The following is a 17770-nucleotide window of genomic DNA, read 5'->3' as shown; positions in this document are numbered from 1 at the left end:
TGACATTTATGTGTAGAACACTAAGAGTCTTCAGTCAAATAGAGCTATGATAACATACACTGAAAATGACAGGTAATTTTGATGTTCTTATTGGACTTGAACCGTAATTTGCTTATTGGTCAAAATTTTAATGGAATGGCTAGGACAATATTTGTTTTAAAACGTCACTATTCTGAGGCAAACTTTACTCTTTTCTTAGTTGCAGCTGGAAATAGATGTTCGTACACGTATAGTTAAAGTCACTTGCACAAGGAATAACATATTTGATTGCGTATTAAGTGAGTGTTTGAATAACTTTAAAATATTCATTATCTATCTATCACAGAACACTGTTGCAGATGGATACAGGTCAAACATACCCATTTTCTAAGGCGTGAGTTGGGATGTAGTCTCTAACGTATCTTCAACGTGTAATTTAGCAGCTACTGTACTTCTGGTTATTTCTCCTGTTTCTACACTTCCACTCTTTTTTATAAAGTCTGCATTTGAAAAATGTGTGGTTCTATGTGAATTCACTAGTTTAGCCGCATATTTTAGTACACAGGGTACTATAGGCTGAGTACTTTGCTTTTAAATATAAGATTCAAAATACAGTTAATTTAAACTTTGCTTCTTGATTGTAATACTATGCAATCGTAAAACGAGACTAATGAAACTGGTCTGCAATATTTTGCACGAAAAGATAATTTAAAACATGTTTAGAGAAATGTTGAGTGAATTGTTAAAAACCCACATGCAATCATTATGAAATGTACTTTAGATCATTATCAGAATCTATGTATTAAGCAAATATATTACATTAAAAGTACAAGAATTTTGATATTTTTTACTTCCGCGGATAGGCATCAATGCTTAAAAAGGCACCTCAATATTAAAGCGGGACGAATACCGAAAGCCCTTTTAGTAAATTCTATTTTACACCAGTCAGGTTAGGTTTAGCATATTTGATAAAATATTTTCCTTGTTGTTCCCTTCCCCCATTCAGTACTCAAATGAATAAATCAAAGAGACCCCAGCGGTAGTTAAAGCGCCCTCTGGTTACAAATTGTTTACTGATGGTCTTGGTCATAGGACAATATTTAAAAAAAACAAGCTTGCTTCTTACAATAACTGTTTATTATTTCACATGGTTTGGGATCGCGTGTTTTGGAGGAAAGAGTCTAAAAGAAACTCAGTGTTTACTTTGCGTTAATTATTCATGGACACAATTCTATTTCGCGTGCTAGTGATACCAGTTCCTATAAGGGGAGGTTTTTCATAATGTTTTGTCACACCCTTTTCATCTAATGGTCTAAAATTGCAATTTGAGGCCAATATCTATCTAACAATCTAGCTAGCTCTCAAGCTGCCTCCACCTCGAAAAGGGATACTTATACTTTACATCAAAATTGCATTTAAGGAGAAGGTAGTCGCAAAAAAGACAGTAGCTATATAACTTTAAATGTTTAATATTATTGTCTGTCCTAAATCTATATTAAAAGACAGAGCTCTACGTCTGTACCGTATTAAGGGCTACATAGACATTAGAAAGCACTAGAAGGCAGCGGTCTCACGGAGGTTAGTGATTAGGTAAATCCTTAAAAATTGTTCTGGTGTAATTTTTTATACTGTATAGTAATCATAAGGGTCTATACTTCGGAGAGGGCTCATCAGAGTTATATGCAAAATACATTGCTAATCAAAATTAGTAAAACGGCACACAAAATATATTCAGAAGATAGAAGGCCTTCAGACGGCTGGAAAACAAATTAAATTGCAACCTCAATTTAAAAAAGGATAACCTGCTAAAACATCCCAAGGTTCATTTTGTCCCTTATAGCGTGAAACAATTTCTAGTAAAGATAAAAATTAGTGAGCTAGTCATTTATCACCTTTCTTGGCATAGACACGGTTTCTAAACCTCCTGATTGAAAGCCGCCTTCTTTGGATCAAATCCAGAAAGAAAAGTAAATCTGGCACACATACACCGTTCTGACAACTGACAGTTCTAATATTAAATAAGTATTCACTGACTGCATTAGTTTTTGAGATTTATACAATGTAACCTACCTCTATATACTCATATAGGCGGCGTACACACGCCCATGACAAACTTCAGGAGGATTTACATTTTAGCATATTGCAATTTGCCCACGTCAGAAACAAAAGAATATTTTAATTAGCATACAAAATAGCACCAGCCAATTAACAGTGCTGTACCTTTTGTTTTGTCTAGGAAATAAGAAAGAGGTAAATCATTATTTTGCTTGATGCATTTTAAAATTTCAAACCAGAGTTTGCATGAGAGTGAGCTGTCCTTTTTAATTTATTTCTTTTAGTTTTTAATTTTTAGTCTAACCAATAAAAGAGTTTAACGACTCTATTAATAAATCCATTACACTTTTTTTTAGATCGGTAAGGTTTTATTTTGATCTAGTTGTCTGTGTATGCCATTAATTTAGATTGTCCACCAAATAACACTTTTACTTGCTTTGATGCTTTTTAAACTGTACTTGCTTATTTGTATTTACCTCCAGATGGTTTTGCTTATATAAGCAGAACTTAGAATAAACTATTTTTCGTCCCTTGGAATAGACAATATTATTCAAAATTTCTTTAAGGTGGGGATAATCTTCAAGAGACACATTGTTAAGTGTTTAAAATGTAGTAGCTACACACGCTGCATGCCAAATTAGTTTAGTTTATCCAAAATTGGCCATTAGCTTTTATAGTTAAGAATCAAGTGAACATTATTAGTTTTACTTCACTGGGTTTGATGATGTTAGTTACTATTTGCCTTGGCCTTGTTAGCGATTAAAGAAAGCACAGATAATACACAGCCGAGTTGAGTTCATGATCTAGACTAAGTGCTTTGACCATCAAAGCAACACTGTTCATTACTATAAACAAAACAATAAAGGGCATAGATTTCTGTTTCCTGTTGCAAGTTATAGGTGAATAACTATCCTTTGGGTTAAAGTAATCAGCATTACTAATGCTAAAAATCAATCCCTCTGTGGCAGATCTTTTGCTACAAAGGATAAAAGAAAGTGTTGTGTTAAAACCTGTTTTCTTTCTTTGATTAGTCTGTGTCTTGTATTTCATCTCCCTGATTTCTTTGCTTTAGCATTGTTTAAAAAGGCAAATCCAATTCTTTTTATAAAATTTGCAATCATTTTCTTTAGGCTGCCAAGGATTTTACATACTTTTTCTATGATCCTTTTTCACTTTACTACAAAACTAATTTTAATGTTAAAAACTAGCTGGTTATTTAAAAAAACAGTTTGGGGAGGATTTCAAGCGTTACTGTTTCTAGATTTGCAATCCATTTCTATATAATTTGTCAAATACAAAATAAACATGCCACAAGAGCAGACTTCCCCGGTGTAAATTGTATACCTGATTTGGATAGAGAAATGTATTTGGAACTTGGAACTAAGGGTCACATTTCATTTCATTTAGATCTGTATTTATAACGCTAAGCCTATTGATAATAACCTTCCTGTGTACTAGCCAATAAACTGGTTCCTTATATGGTATTAATTTTGTTAGCAGTGATATGGCCCTCACAGGAATCTGATAAGGGTTTGTCTATCACACATTAACACATTGTGGGGTAAGTCGAGTTTGGGAAATACACACAATATTACAGCAGGAAAAGAAAAAAATAGAGGGGTTCCGATAGGCTGTTTGATGTCCCCAGATCACTGCATTCGATCATTACATCCTACTTGGCAGTCGTATGTAAGCAATGGTATAACGCTCATTAGATAACATTTGAAAAATAAGCAGCATTTCCATAAAGATTTTATGGGCACTGCAAAGTTGTAACAACCTCTACCAGCTCACAGCGTTTCCAACTGACAGGGAAAGAACCTTGGGAGGGCCCCTTCAGCTTAATTTGCCCATGGAAACTGACATTTGTGTCCCGCTGTTTTCTGTACGTTTCAAAATAACTTGTCTAGGGGAATGTCAAAATGTGGAAAGGAATTTCCTCGTTGCAGGCAAACACTAAAATATTAAACCACGTGAGGCTCGACAGATCAATAGATCGAGGGGAAATGTACAGAGTACAGTTGACACTGTTATTCTTGTAATATTCTCCTAGATGCTTTGAACGCCAAGGGTATGCGCTGCAGGAGTGTATGGCTGAACGCCTGCCTGTTCTGACTGACACAGTCAAGCGTGGTCAGAAAGGAAGCCAAATGACCACTTTAACTGTTTCCTTGGCATTCTTATTGGTTACGGCTGGCTTTATGGCAGAACTGGGTGCCAGAATGAGGCGAGCATTAAGATTTAATGAGCAATATTTATTTTTCAAATGGTTATTTGTACTCATCGGGAAGCCAAAGACAACCGATCCTTTGCTCCTAGGATCTGAGGATCAGCTTTGTGTTTTAAACAGAAGACCCATATGCTAAGCGGGAATGTGTCACCGAATGCTTTAAAAATATTTAAAAATCCCACGCAGCCATAGACCTTGCACAAAAGACCATCATTTCTCCAAGTCAGTTGTATGATTTTAAAATAGCAGAAAAGAGAGATGATATAAGTGAACCATCATCCAGCTATTTCATTACAAAGTCTATCCAACGCTCGGTCTGCGTGCCTGTCTGTCTGCGCTCTGCCTAGGAGCTCCGCTACAATTACACATTGACTGTACAGCATTGTCTAATATCCCAGGATTAGTTGTTTTAGTATTTTACTGAGGAAACGGACGGTACATTTTAACAGATTCACAGTGAATGATTCAAATGAGAAAATTTAAAACATAATTACCGATATATAAACACAGAGGGCGGGTGATACCATGTGGGAATCCATTTTCACTGTTTAGATTTGGATTCTCTCTGTGACTTCTGTCTTTTCATTTGAAATGTTAACCAGATTTAGGGACAAATCCAAGGTGAACCATAGTATTAGAAGAGGCAATCACAATATTCTGCCACAATGGCATTAGTTATTAATTGATTCTTCAGTACTCTAGCCAACAACTATTCATCTCTAGTACATTTCAGACTAGTTTACAGTAATTCACATTTGGTGGTGATGGTAATCTGGGAATAGCTAATTTCTTAATAATTTAAGGCTACAGGAGCCAGAATCCTTTATAGTGTCAAATGGTCCGTGATAAATAATAACAATTTTTAAAAAGTAGGCAATCAAATAAAATGTCACAGTCCCCAGCCGTAAAAAAAACAGAGGATTCCTGGCTTTATTAATATCATCACAACACAGGGGGTGCAACAAGGCGAGCACGCCTTACTTCCGGAAAGCCCAACTGTAGGAAAAGAAGTGATAATAAAAGGTTTATTTTTATCCCGCTTCATTTTAGGAAATAATAAACATCAGACTGCTCTGCCACTTTATAGCAGTGAATGTGATAATAGAAGAGTATAACGTATGATAACCCTAAAATAAGGTAGGAAATTGTTTTATACTTGTCAGTGTGCAACTGTATCTCCGCATACACGTATACCCTATATCTACCTATAGAGATAGATATGGGTAGATGTAGGTGTGCGTCTATATGGAAATAGATATTACACATTAATATACATATATATTCTAAATACAGAGGTCGACCTGAGACCAGCTCTCTGCATACGAAACCAAACTGGGAGGGGTTGCTGGTAGGGCTTGGGTTTCCATTGGCTGTAAGCATTTGCCGTGGTGCGGGGGTATCTCTAATCATATTCAGCATGTTTTGCACAAGAAATGTCAGCCAGAAAGGGCTATCGGCTCCCTTCGCCAAATTATTCCACAACAATGTCATGCTCAGAGAGCCCGGCTGCAAACTCTTTTTTGGTAGACTCCTTGATCAGCTCAGGCAGAGGGGAAGGAGGAGGAGGAGGCGGAGGAGGAGGAGGCGGCGGCTACTATCCCAACAGTAGTGTCTTTTTGCCACAGGCGGCCGATTTGTCCTATGGGTTGCAAAGCTGCGGACTTTTCCCAGTTTTGAGCAAACGCAATGAAGGTGCTGCTCAAAACATGGTCCCCACGTCTCATGCTTACATGTCAGGGATGGAGGTCTGGCTAGAGCCCCCAAGATCCTGTCGCCTGGAAGAGCCTGAAACCCAGCAGGCTACCTCCTGCTCTTTCGCTCAAAACATTAAAGAGGAGAACTCTTACTGCCTCTATGATTCAGACAAATGTCCGAAAGGTGCAGCTGCCACAGACCTATCTACTTTTCCAAGGCTAAACGCTGAGCTCTGTCCCATGAACAACGCTAGTGGGGTTCCTGTCCCAGGCTACTTCCGCTTGTCTCAAGCTTATGGCACTTCCAAGAGCTACAATGCTGGGCAAGTTGTTGCTTCCCAGTTCACACCGCAGCCCCAAGTTCGTTTTGATGCGGCTCCATCTTTGCCTTCAGTCCCAACAGAAGCGGGGAGGACAGAGACGGAGGAGGCTTCCCCCAACACCTTGGCTTGCGTCTCCCAGAGGGAGGAAGACGCTCAGGCTTCGTCTTCGACCGCAGAAGAACTCTCCCCAGCTCCGTCAGAAAGCAGCAAACACTCTCCTGAGAAAGAACCCATAGGTAAGCAAATAAAAACCGTGCGAGGATGATAGTTACATCACAAATGGAGAGGAGGATTCGAGCAGCCTGCAGAGCTGGCAAGAAGCGCCGCTCAGACTGACCTTCTGAACTTTTTAATATTTGGGCGTGGGGATGTAGTAAAAAATAATGTCCATCCTATAGTTTAAATGTTAAAGCCTCCGCTCTGGGCAAACCTTAACCTGCATGCGGTTTAAACATATAGAAAAACAGAGATCCATCTTCCCAGTTGATGTGAGGGTGCCTAAGAGATAACATAGATGTTTGTAAAGCATCCAAAATAAGCAATAGGCAGTGCCAATAAATAAACCCATTAAGGGGGTAAGTTATATTTTACGATCCAGAATGCTTTTCAAAATAACTGGCGCGTTGAAATGTTCTTTCTATGAACTGCTATCAAATTAGACTGATGAATGCTCCACGAATATCCTTCAGTGACTTCAATAGATAACAGGGCTGTTATTATTTATTATTGTGATCCCATAGGCAAAAATAAAACCCTAGTGGGCGATATTGTCAGACTTTTAAGTTGCTGATCATTTTACAATTGATTTTTTTAGATCTAATACAGTTGCTCTATTAAACAAAAAAGGAAAACCAAACCCATCACTCACTCCACTAACAAATCAATATCTAAATAATAGCAACAAACACCTACAAAGGGACCTTAGTTTGTTTTTAAAACTGGGTAGAAGCTTCCTAGTTAAGCGGGAAATAAGGCGAAATAGCTCATCTTGTCTTCCAGCTTATAAAGTTTAAATCCGCAGTTCTGAAAAACAGAAAGAATAAACTAAACTGCAACACAAAGGTTGGGCGGGGGAGCCATTTAAAAAGCCACTTCCATTAAATTAACTGACCACTGACGTATCTCTATCACTGTAGGAGCCAACAATTCTTTTCATTAGGAAAATGGAAACACAGACATTCAGTTTTAATGATCTCCCGGGGCTTCTGGAGGCTAGATTTTTTAAAGGAAACGCCAGCTACTCTAAAGAAGAGGCTGAGGTGCCCGCAAGGACTCCCCAAATTAGAACTGTGACCAGGGGGCGCAATTTGAGGAACCCCTTTGCCTCTGTCATCTGGTAATGTCCCTTTTTTACTTTCTTAAAACTAGGCAATTCAAAAGGAGAAAATGCAGCAAACTGGCTAACCGCAAAAAGTGGCAGAAAGAAACGATGCCCCTATACCAAGCACCAAACTCTCGAGCTGGAAAAGGAGTTTCTATTCAATATGTACCTGACTCGTGAGCGTCGCCTAGAGATCAGCCGCACAGTCCACCTAACAGACAGACAAGTTAAAATCTGGTTTCAGAACCGCAGAATGAAACTGAAGAAAATGAACAGAGAGAATAGAATTCGGGAGCTCACAGCCAACTTTAATTTTTCTTGATAAACCTATAAACACATTTTTTTATGGTTTAAAGAGCCAGTATCATTTTCCTAGGCTTTAGTAATCTGCACCTGTATGGATTAAGGATTTTATACATTCTCAGTATGTCCATAACTTCTTTATAGCTATTTCTGGGGGACAGGAGGGGGAAGCCATAATGATGCATAAAATTCCGTGTGTGCCGCCTTTGTTCCTTTACAATTGCCTTGATGTTATTTGCTTCTTTAACCTTGAAACACAGACATGATATCAAGAGCTGCAAATATATATTTTTCCTCTTGAAAAAGTAAGCAAACCCGGTTAAAGGCGCGTTGCAATTTTAAACGATAAAAGGTATATGTGGACCGTGTATAGCTTAATAATGAGTAATTGAAGTCTTGCCATAGTTCTATGGAATGGGAGCTCAGCTTTTTCACCCCCAAATGGCAGGAGTTCCAATAATTAAATGCAGGCATGCTTTAAAAGAAGGGCTTCAAGGGAACTGGTGTTAGACTCTGTTTTCTTTTCCTTTTCCTTTAACATAACAACCAATATCTGAAGCTTTAAAATTGGCCAGGAAAATGAGACCTCTTCTCTTTAAGGATATAAAAGATCTCGTGTTGCTTATGGACTAAATGATTACACTTACCTCTGAATTTCACCCACTCTGTCTGGTTGTAGATATTGACCATATTGTAGTTTTGCTTAAATATGTGGAATTTGTGGATTTTTGTCTATACATGACGTTACCGCTGGTAACGCATGACAAGCACACAACAATCCCCCCCGTCTTGACAAAAAAAAATAGTCCCTTTTGCTAGCTAAGTTCATTGAACATCAGAAGGACTTGCTGAGCCAAAGAGAGAGGGAGAATGTGTCCGTCTATCCTTTATACTGTGAAGTTACATGCATTAAAAAGGTCAAACGTGTAGGTGCAAAGAAAAAAAAGGGGGAAATATAAATACAGATATGTATAAATGTCTATTATTATAAAAATGACGATACTGGTTTAAGCAAAAGCATTCTATCATTATTATAAATGTTAGTTCTAGCTCTATCTAGTACTTACCTTAAATCGGAATAAATTAATATTGTAATGCTGCTGTGCGTGAAAAGACGATGTTTATGTTCTCATAGAAGAATAAAAGACGTGGAATGAATCCTTTTAATTTTACCTCTTTTTGTGACTGTTTATCCTCAGGTTCTACTTTATGTCTTCAAGAACTTTTACAACAGGAATAGTTGCCTAAACACCCTGCAATTACTTTAGGAATCTATTTAAATATTACCTAGACGGTCGTAATTTGTCTGGGCCATATAGCAATGGTGCAGTAAGGTTTGTCGGCTTTTGTTCAGTTTTATGACTTGCTAGTATATCTGGATTGTTGCTGTCTTGGACGAGTGGTTTCAGTTGAGTGAGGAGCTGCATAGACAGAGGAAGCAAATTACTATTTCTTGAGTGTAGCGTATTGATTTTTATTTGTTTATTTTTTTTGAAAAATAAAACACCTTGAAATATGCTGAAGTCTTTGACTCCAAAGGACGGTGAAAAATCTAGCTTTAGCAGATGGCTCAGAAGAAAATCATAAAGGTGAGCACATGTAAATGAGGGTATTAAGGTCTTGTTCTTCTTATCAAACAGGTCCTAGCCACTTTTACCCATCAGTATCCTCTGCCTTTCTACCTGGCTGCATGTTGTCAGGCTTATTTAATATGCTTTTTCTTTCCTTGCTGCATGTTAAGTAATAAAGAGTTTTGTACTAGGGGGGAACAAAATATAGAGCCTGAATAACGGCTTCTTTCTTTCGGGGGGAGGGGCGGCGGAGATAGACTTAACCCGGGCTTATGGCGAGTCTTTAGCTTTTTATGATGTACCATTACCGCGCACGGCTTTTCTTCATTTTTTCATGTGCATGGAGAATTAGAAGAAAAACTCACAAGAGACTATCCCCTCCCACGCATACATTTTAAAAAATCCTAGGCAGATTGGAGTCGGTGACCGGTGTAGGCTGTGGGGGAGCGACGGGAGGTGGAATGTTTTGGTCACATTTCTGGTTTTATTTTTATAGCGGGATCCTTGCGTAAGGAACACGGCTATGGGGAGCGTAATAATTAGAGCGCTGAGAACTGTTCTGTGGTTTAGGTAGTTTCATGTTGTTGGGGCTCCACCTTTCTCTCTGCAGCACGAAACTGCCTTAATTACTTCAGTTGAAATCATCACCAGGTATGATAGTGCGAGTTGGCTTACTACGGAAGAAATCTTACAGCTGAAGCTATCTGTAGGCGTCAAGTCCCAATGCCATTGTTTCCTATCTGCAACGAAGGTTCATTCACTTCCCAATAAACATTGCAGCCAAGGGGGAAATCTTGGGGAATTCTTCAAGGTTAGCTAGTTCTTGAGTAAGCCTGCTGGCTTATGGAATTTTTAAATATATCTTGTCGTCTCCATTCAAGGTCAGGTGCGCTTTACATTCTGCTCAGCAATTGCTCTGTTTTGTTTTGTTCTTTGGCTGGATTTTTTAAATGCGTTACAGTTTAATTACGTAGCAATATTCATATACTCTGTCATTCTGAGGCTATGGCTACACTTAAACTTCAAAGCGCGCGCGCGGCGCAGCCGCGCGCGCAGCGCGCTGCGAAGCGCTGGTAGTCAGCAGCGCCGCTGCTGGGAGAAAACCTCCCAGCGCTGTCCAGCTCCCCTCCCCCGGGGGGACGCACGGCGCGCGCTGGCGCGCTGGCTGGGGCTTTGATTACACTGGCGCTGGCGCTTTGCGTTGCAGCGCTTTGCAGGGTGTGTGTTTTCACACTGCAGCGCTGCGCGCTGCTAAAAGTGTGTAGCTGCCGGCTATCCTTGCAATGTAGCGTCAATATAAGTAAGCAAAGGTAGCGATTGCAACCAGACCAGAGACGGAGTCTCATTTTTTTTTGTTAAGATACTTTATGTCATTGTGTCACTTTTTTTTTGCCTGCACACTGTTGTGTTATTTCGTGTCCGTCTCAGCCGTGAGTGTACCTAAAATCTAAGTCTGCTTCTACATATGTCCAGGGATTAATCATATATTACACAAAAGGACTTTACCGGAGGTGAAGGGGTAACCAGAAGTGATTTAAAATCGGCCAAAACCCATTTCCCTGTGGTTCACAAGGCCTCGGTTACGATCATTATTACAGTGGGTCCAGGCGCCGACATTCCATTGAGGCTGAATGAGCAACAGCGACCTCACTGGGCCTTGTGCAGGGGATCTAGGGCTGCCGGCTATTGTGTACATAGACCAAACAGAAATAGGAGCTGCAGCCCTTGTTTAGATCACAGGCACAACATTTATCCTTAACGTACATGATCAAGATTTCTTCTGGCTGCAAGGACTTGGGAAATATTTGAAAATTGAATGTCCTTTTTGATCATTCGTTTTTAAACTTTTCAGGGCTCATATAGGCTACAGTGAATACAAATAGTTTGGAAACGGGATTTTCATTGATTATGTAGTTGTGTTATAATTAAATTCTCATAGGAAGGGATGCATTTACAAAGAAAGAGTCAAACCTTTAAATTGCAGACATATGACTCTGAGTGTATATGTCTGTATACATACTGTATGTATGACGATCTATCTATCTATCTATCTATCTATCTTTCTATCTTTCTATCTAAAGTTATAATGTGTGTACATAGGCTTGCCTCTGCTTTATTTAAAAAGTTCAGTGTATAATTCTAATTTCATGAGCACTTATCTCAAGTTCTATACACATTTCCATTTTAAAATTTCTGGGACTGGTTAGTTTTCAATGGAAATAAATTCTTTAAGAGGTGATCCAGCAATTCCCATTCAATTAAGACTGAAAATTCCTACAGACTATTTATCCAAATGCCAAAGCCTATATGCAAGTTCTATAGCGCATTAGTAGATAAATTGCATTTACTATTTCCCTTCAGTTAAAAATAGCAATATCCTTTTTGTTACATTGGGTTTAAAAATCGTATCTAAACTTCAGCTTTACTGTTCTGATTACCGTATACAGGTATGGAGGACAGAAGCATTTTTTAAAATTACTACAGATAAACTGTTTCTCTTCTAAATATCCAGAGATACCATATACACAGACCAATTTTATATTAACTTTTCCTAGTGGTGACTATCTAACTGTCTACGTGATTATGTTTCTTATAGTTTAAAATTATTTGTGATGCAAACTATATTAAATTAATCATTTCAATACCCTGATTATTAGAACTTAAAATTTATTTTAAAAAAATCGCCATAAAAGGGGAAAAAGGAAAGGAGAACATACTGAGTGAGTTAGTCAGAAACCTGCCTGAAAATATCGTTATTTATTATGTATTATTATTTTAACTCTAGGTGTCTTTCAGTCTCCTAATGCTCCTTCAATCCTGCAGCGAGCAATTTTCGGAATACAGAGGGTGTTTAAGAATCTGCCATATTATTTCACATTCTGTCTATGTATATCTGTGTGAGCAATCAAAAATGAAACACGATGCAGCTTCAGAACCCAAATTCTAACACAAACATCCAGGACTCCTGGAGTTAAGATTATTTTTCTTGCTGGAAAAAGTAAGTTCTGCAATCACATTTCACCCCAATAAATACAAATGACGTGGAGTTCCGTCTTTCAATAATAGACATAGACTTGTTTTTCTATTGCGGTATGTAAGTACATGCATAAAAAAAAGCTAGAATAAGTACATATAACTTTATTTGCATTAAAAATGTTGTAAAAGACGGATTGCCATTCGCTTGGGCAATCTCTAGGGGTTTTGTTGGGTTTTTTTAGTTTTTTTGACTAATGTATTAAATAATAGTTTCATATAGCTCTTGTGATTTAAAATCAGGATAGAAACTGTTGTTAAAAATTACATCTCTGTAAGCTTTCTGGTGTAGTTGTTGGGAAAAGTTGAAAAGAAACAAAAACAGAGCGCGCGAGAGAGACCAAATAGTGATGTAAAACTAACGAGAAACATATTTTTGCATGCAGAATATTCACACATGAATTTAATTATTACGCAGTGGCTCTGCCGTTTGCTGGTCTCTATGCTGAATAATATTTTTCAAATGCAGTTGACAGAGATGTTTTCTCCATCCCATTGGTCTCTTTTTCCTTCCAACAACAGGAAATAAGCAGAACACACATAAACAGAAGAAGATAATTAAATCAATTGTCATACTTTCACATTTTTCAGCCATTAGTTTAATTCATAACACTGGACTTGATCTGGAGCCGTATCACTTTTTTTTGTATAGGACTGTAACCCTCCGCTTAGTTTTGACGCTGTAGTGTGTGCACAGAAGTCAAAGAACGTGCCAGCAAATACCTAGATTTGCACATAAATTTGATTAATCAGAATGTGATACAACATAATGCAAGTGCTCTTTTTACCGTACAACTGAGAAGAAGGGTGCCTTTCGGCGATGAGGAAGAGAATGCTTTTTCCCCTGCTGCTTTTGTGCATATTTAAGAATTAATCGTCTTGATAAACACTCCTCCCCCTCCTCCTCTTTCCCCTCTCCCCTCTCTTCCTCTCTTGTTCTGGTTTAGCTCCGTTCTAGATATAATATTAGCTACATTTCAGAAAGGCAGGTCTAAAATGCTCTTCTGTGCAAACAGACGTAAAAGTGCAAATACATTCAAACAATTTGGTGGAGAAATCAACCACTGTATTTGTTCTATTAAAGTCGATTTTACTTCACTCGCTTTAATTATACTTTTCCTGTGATAATTGTGTGTGTGTGTGTGTGTGTGTGTGTGTGTGTGTGTGAGAGAGAGAGAGAGAGAGAGAGAGAGGTGTTTTAATATAATGTCATTGGCAATGTTTCGGGAGTGCATATTCATTCAAATTTCTTTTTATACCTTCTAGTAAAAGACAGTTTCGAAACCCGGTAAATAATAACAGTGTTTCTAGTATAATTCAAATGCATCGATTAATTCGCGTGTATCTGGTTAAATGATTTTTTTGGAGATTCTTACTGTGGTTTTGAATCTGGTGCATTTGGGATTTCGAACTGTTGTCTTTAAATGTGAAAAAAACAGTTGTTCAGAAAAGTCCAAGATCCAAGTCTAGGTGGTGGTGTCTATAAAAAATACAAATTTAAATATCGATTTAAAATATTTCTATATTCCTCCTCTGGTCTGTGTGGTAAGGAGCTACTGTGTAGATCAGTTTCAGTAAGAGGCTATGATGAATTTGACTCTTCATTGCCAGCTCCAGTTAGCTCAGAACTAAACGGAACAGTATTATTTACAGTTAGTTCCCAAACTAAACACAATAGTATAATTTAACCTTTCCAAGCTCTCGTAAATTTTTACTGCTATGAAACACAGCGATGCAAATGAATATGCTCATAGCTACTGACTTAATAACATGCCTGTGGCTCCTGAAACAATAACTCCTTATGAAATATAATAAATATATATTTAAATACAGTATACCGCAACTGCTATTTTGCTTTTTTATTACTTCAATTACTGTATAATTTTATGTGAAGGTCTCCGATCACAAGGCTTTTGCTGGGAACACGAACCACTGATGGGATGATTAATTATGATATAAAATAGTCCGCTTAAAAAGGGTAATAATACAAAATCTGATCTTTTAATCTCAGTTGGCCACAATTAAAACAAACTTTATAGTATAACTCAAATATCCCTTTGCATAAAAACATATGGCTTTGCTATAAAAATTATGACTGGAAAACACTGACCCATTAATAGCCTGCGGAGTGATTTATACTTTATTGTTCTGCTACCCTGCCATGTGACTCCGGCAACCAATGGGCTGACAGGCAGCCTTCAACTTATTAGGTGACTGTACTTCTTGCAAGGACCAAGTTGTTACATGAAATCTGCAGTTTCATAATTTCAGCAGGTCCTGCTCTGTGTTTGTTGAATGGCAATGTCGACTTCAGGGACGCTCAGCAATTATTATGTGGACTCTTTCATAATTCACGAGAGTGAAGACCTGGTGCAGTCCAGATATGCCTCTGCTCCACTGGCACCGCCAACGAGACAGCCAGCCCTGAGCGAGCACCCTGAATTCACCCCATGCAGTTTTCAGTCGAAAACTTCAGTCTTTAGCACTTCCTGGAACCCCGTTCACCCTCCGAGCGCTAATAACGTGCCCACTGTGTACCATCCATATGTGCATCACCAGGCACCAATGGCAGCGCCTGACGGCAGGTACATGCGTTCGTGGCTAGAGCCTATGCCGGGCTCATTGTCTTTCCCTGGGTTACCTTCCAGCAGGCATTACGGCATTAAACCTGAACCGCTCGCGGCCAGAAGGGGTGACTGTACCACGTTTGACACTCACACGTTGTCTCTGTCTGATTATGCTTGTGGTTCTCCTCCAGCTGATAGGGATAAGCAACCCAACGATGGTGCGTTCTCTGAAAACAATGGAGAAAATGAGACAAACGGAGAAAAACCACAGATTGATCCAAGTAAGTGCAACTGCAAGGGTAATGGACTTCAGGTCTCTGAGCAGGCTGCAGGGAGGTTAGCATCTTGGGCTAACTAAATGACTAGCAGTTGCCGTTGCTCGGGTGTAGTTCGATCTTAAAGGGAACTGTGCATGTCTGAACTCTTACAACGTGAATTAGGATGCCTGAACGCCCAGGCACAGCTCGGCCAGGCGTGGGTTCCCCGGGTACGTACTTTTGGGAAATCCTTGGGAAGCATTGGCTTCTTTTGTCACGAGTATCTTGCAAGAAACAGCCCAGGGTAGTTACTGTAAGGATGAAAAGAGAAACCTCTTCATTTACTTCATTTTCTTGCTGTAAATCTAACGGAACAATAGGCTCAATGTTCATGCACGAAATAATGAGTATGCAAATAAGGCGAATAAGCAACCGAGGCTTAATTGAGCTAGCTGTATAGTGACTCGCTATCTCCTTGAAACCTTACAGTGGTGACACGGGAGAAGGTCAGAATTAAAAACTGAAACGTTTTCCCGGTGATATTCTAAGCCCACTAGTCCTCCCCGGGCGGTGAGGAGGAGGAGGAGGAGGAGGGACAGTCTATTTTAAAATCACATTCTATAAACAATATCAAGGCGAGAGTAGGCGGGGGCTGGGCTTTTACCGCGTGCGATTCTATGTGACCTCTCCATGTGTCTGTATTTTGATTCCATTGTGCCTAACCATTCTGTATGTCTGCTGAAATGAAAGGAATGTCGTAAACCCTAATATCAGGCTACCTAGGCTTTTAAAGTCAGGGCACCAAACTGTGGTGCGACGTGGCTTCCTCCCTCCCCTGAACTTCTCCTGCTCTTTTATTGTAGATAATCCAGCTGCAAATTGGCTGCACGCAAGATCCACCCGGAAAAAGCGCTGTCCCTACACCAAGCACCAAACGCTGGAACTGGAAAAGGAGTTTTTGTTCAATATGTATCTCACTAGGGACCGTAGATACGAAGTGGCGAGACTCCTTAATTTAACTGAGAGACAAGTGAAAATCTGGTTTCAAAACAGGAGGATGAAAATGAAGAAAATCAACAAAGACCGAGCAAAGGATGAATAATGAGGAAACACAGGTTACTTTCTTTTTTAAAGAAAATTCTCCCTCCCCCCGCTCCAACCTCACCACATAATGCGACTGTGCCCAGGCCTAATTTTTTTGTCATGGCAAATTCTAATGGTTAATGTACCTTGTAACAGTAGCATTGAAATATCGGTTTGCCAGTGCTACTGCGGAGGTACCGTAATACTTTCCATTTTATAATAGGAAAGAAAAAGGGGGCATTAGCGCGGAAGGCTGTTTGTGGGCTTGTATAATTCTACCTGTTCTTCACTTACAAAGAAACAAAACAAAACACAAAAAAAACTACCTTTTCATAATGCACAACTATTTGCGGACTGTAGAGTTTAGACTACGTAGTTAATTTAATTTGCCCTTTGCGCGGCAGAGAGAGGTCTGCTGTAATACTTGAACACTGTGTTTTATTGTGGTAATTATGTTTGTGACTCAACTTATGTGCTTGGGTGCTGTACCAGATGTGATTGTGAAAGCTAGAATTCAATTTGAACTCAGGTTGTTTATTATATAAAAGTTGCATAGAGTATAGCTCTGTAGTGTAAGTCTTTTCTGTATAACTAGACAGTAAACCTTTGATTGTAATATCTACCTATCCCCAACTTATATATAGAGATATCTATATATATACCAATTTAAACAAACAAAATCATAATAAAAAAATCCCTGGGATATCTAAGAATTATGGTTCTCAAACTATTACCAAGCAGGTCATTTTAGTATGAAAAGTTGATATATATAGTACTGTCTTTGTCAGCTGTATATATAATCTATATATTAAGGGAAAAGTAAATAATCAGACTAGCTTAAATATTGTTTTTGCACCAGTAAGCAGTTATCAGATTTCGGAGCTATACATATATGTGAAAAGGGTAACTACCTATGGTTTACGTTTTAATTTTAATCAAATAATTTGAAGCCTATTGTAATGAAGTTTAATGTTATTGATAATAAATTATACAGTATAAAAAGCTACATTTGGTTATTGTAGATTTGTATCGAATATAAAAATCTGGGAAGTTATGTTTATGCAGAACATACACTGTATATTTTGCAATAGTTACCTCATGGCCTACTGACCAAATTGTTGTGTTGAAATGATATTTAACTTTTTGCCAAATAAAATATATTGATTCTTTTATGTTTTGTGATGTTTTAACATTATTAAGAAGGCTCTCATCTGTATAACCCAGCATAAAAACCAGTAGAAACTGCATGGTTAGAACAACTGTGGTCAGAATAGAAATTTATTTGATCCAGGTTAAATGCGCAGATATGTGAGAGCAAAACCTGTATAATAATATGTACTAATTCTCTTTGTTT

At 38.5% G+C, this 17770-nt stretch overlaps 2 protein-coding genes across 2 annotated transcripts; both read left to right on the top strand.

The window, feature by feature from the left end:
• Window positions 1-5697: 5697 nt before the first annotated feature.
• On the top strand, window positions 5698-8912 carry HOXA10 (homeobox A10). The gene is made up of 2 exons (XM_039524887.1): window positions 5698-6517; window positions 7650-8912. Exons 1-2 carry the CDS (start codon window positions 5698-5700, stop codon window positions 7922-7924), a joined length of 1095 nt encoding a protein of 364 aa, XP_039380821.1. The 3' UTR covers window positions 7925-8912.
• Window positions 8913-14733: 5821 nt separating this feature from the next.
• Window positions 14734-17521, top strand: HOXA9 (homeobox A9). The gene is made up of 2 exons (XM_039521412.1): window positions 14734-15357; window positions 16197-17521. Exons 1-2 carry the CDS (start codon window positions 14805-14807, stop codon window positions 16433-16435), a joined length of 792 nt encoding a protein of 263 aa, XP_039377346.1. The 5' UTR covers window positions 14734-14804; the 3' UTR covers window positions 16436-17521.
• Window positions 17522-17770: the final 249 nt, after the last annotated feature.

This window comes from Mauremys reevesii, linkage group 2 (genome assembly GCF_016161935.1).
Source record: "Mauremys reevesii isolate NIE-2019 linkage group 2, ASM1616193v1, whole genome shotgun sequence".
NCBI lineage: Eukaryota > Metazoa > Chordata > Testudines > Geoemydidae > Mauremys > Mauremys reevesii.
This window is presented reverse-complemented; position numbering and strand designations above follow the sequence as displayed.

Coding starts and splice junctions, on each gene's coding strand:
- HOXA10 (XM_039524887.1), top strand. CDS start 5,698: ATGTCAGCCAGAAAGGGCTATCGGCTCCCTTCGCCAAATTATTCCACA. Junction 6,518..7,649: donor TCCTGAGAAAGAACCCATAG/GTAAGCAAATAA, acceptor TCTTAAAACTAG/GCAATTCAAAAGGAGAAAAT.
- HOXA9 (XM_039521412.1), top strand. CDS start 14,805: ATGGCAATGTCGACTTCAGGGACGCTCAGCAATTATTATGTGGACTCT. Junction 15,358..16,196: donor AAAACCACAGATTGATCCAA/GTAAGTGCAACT, acceptor CTTTTATTGTAG/ATAATCCAGCTGCAAATTGG.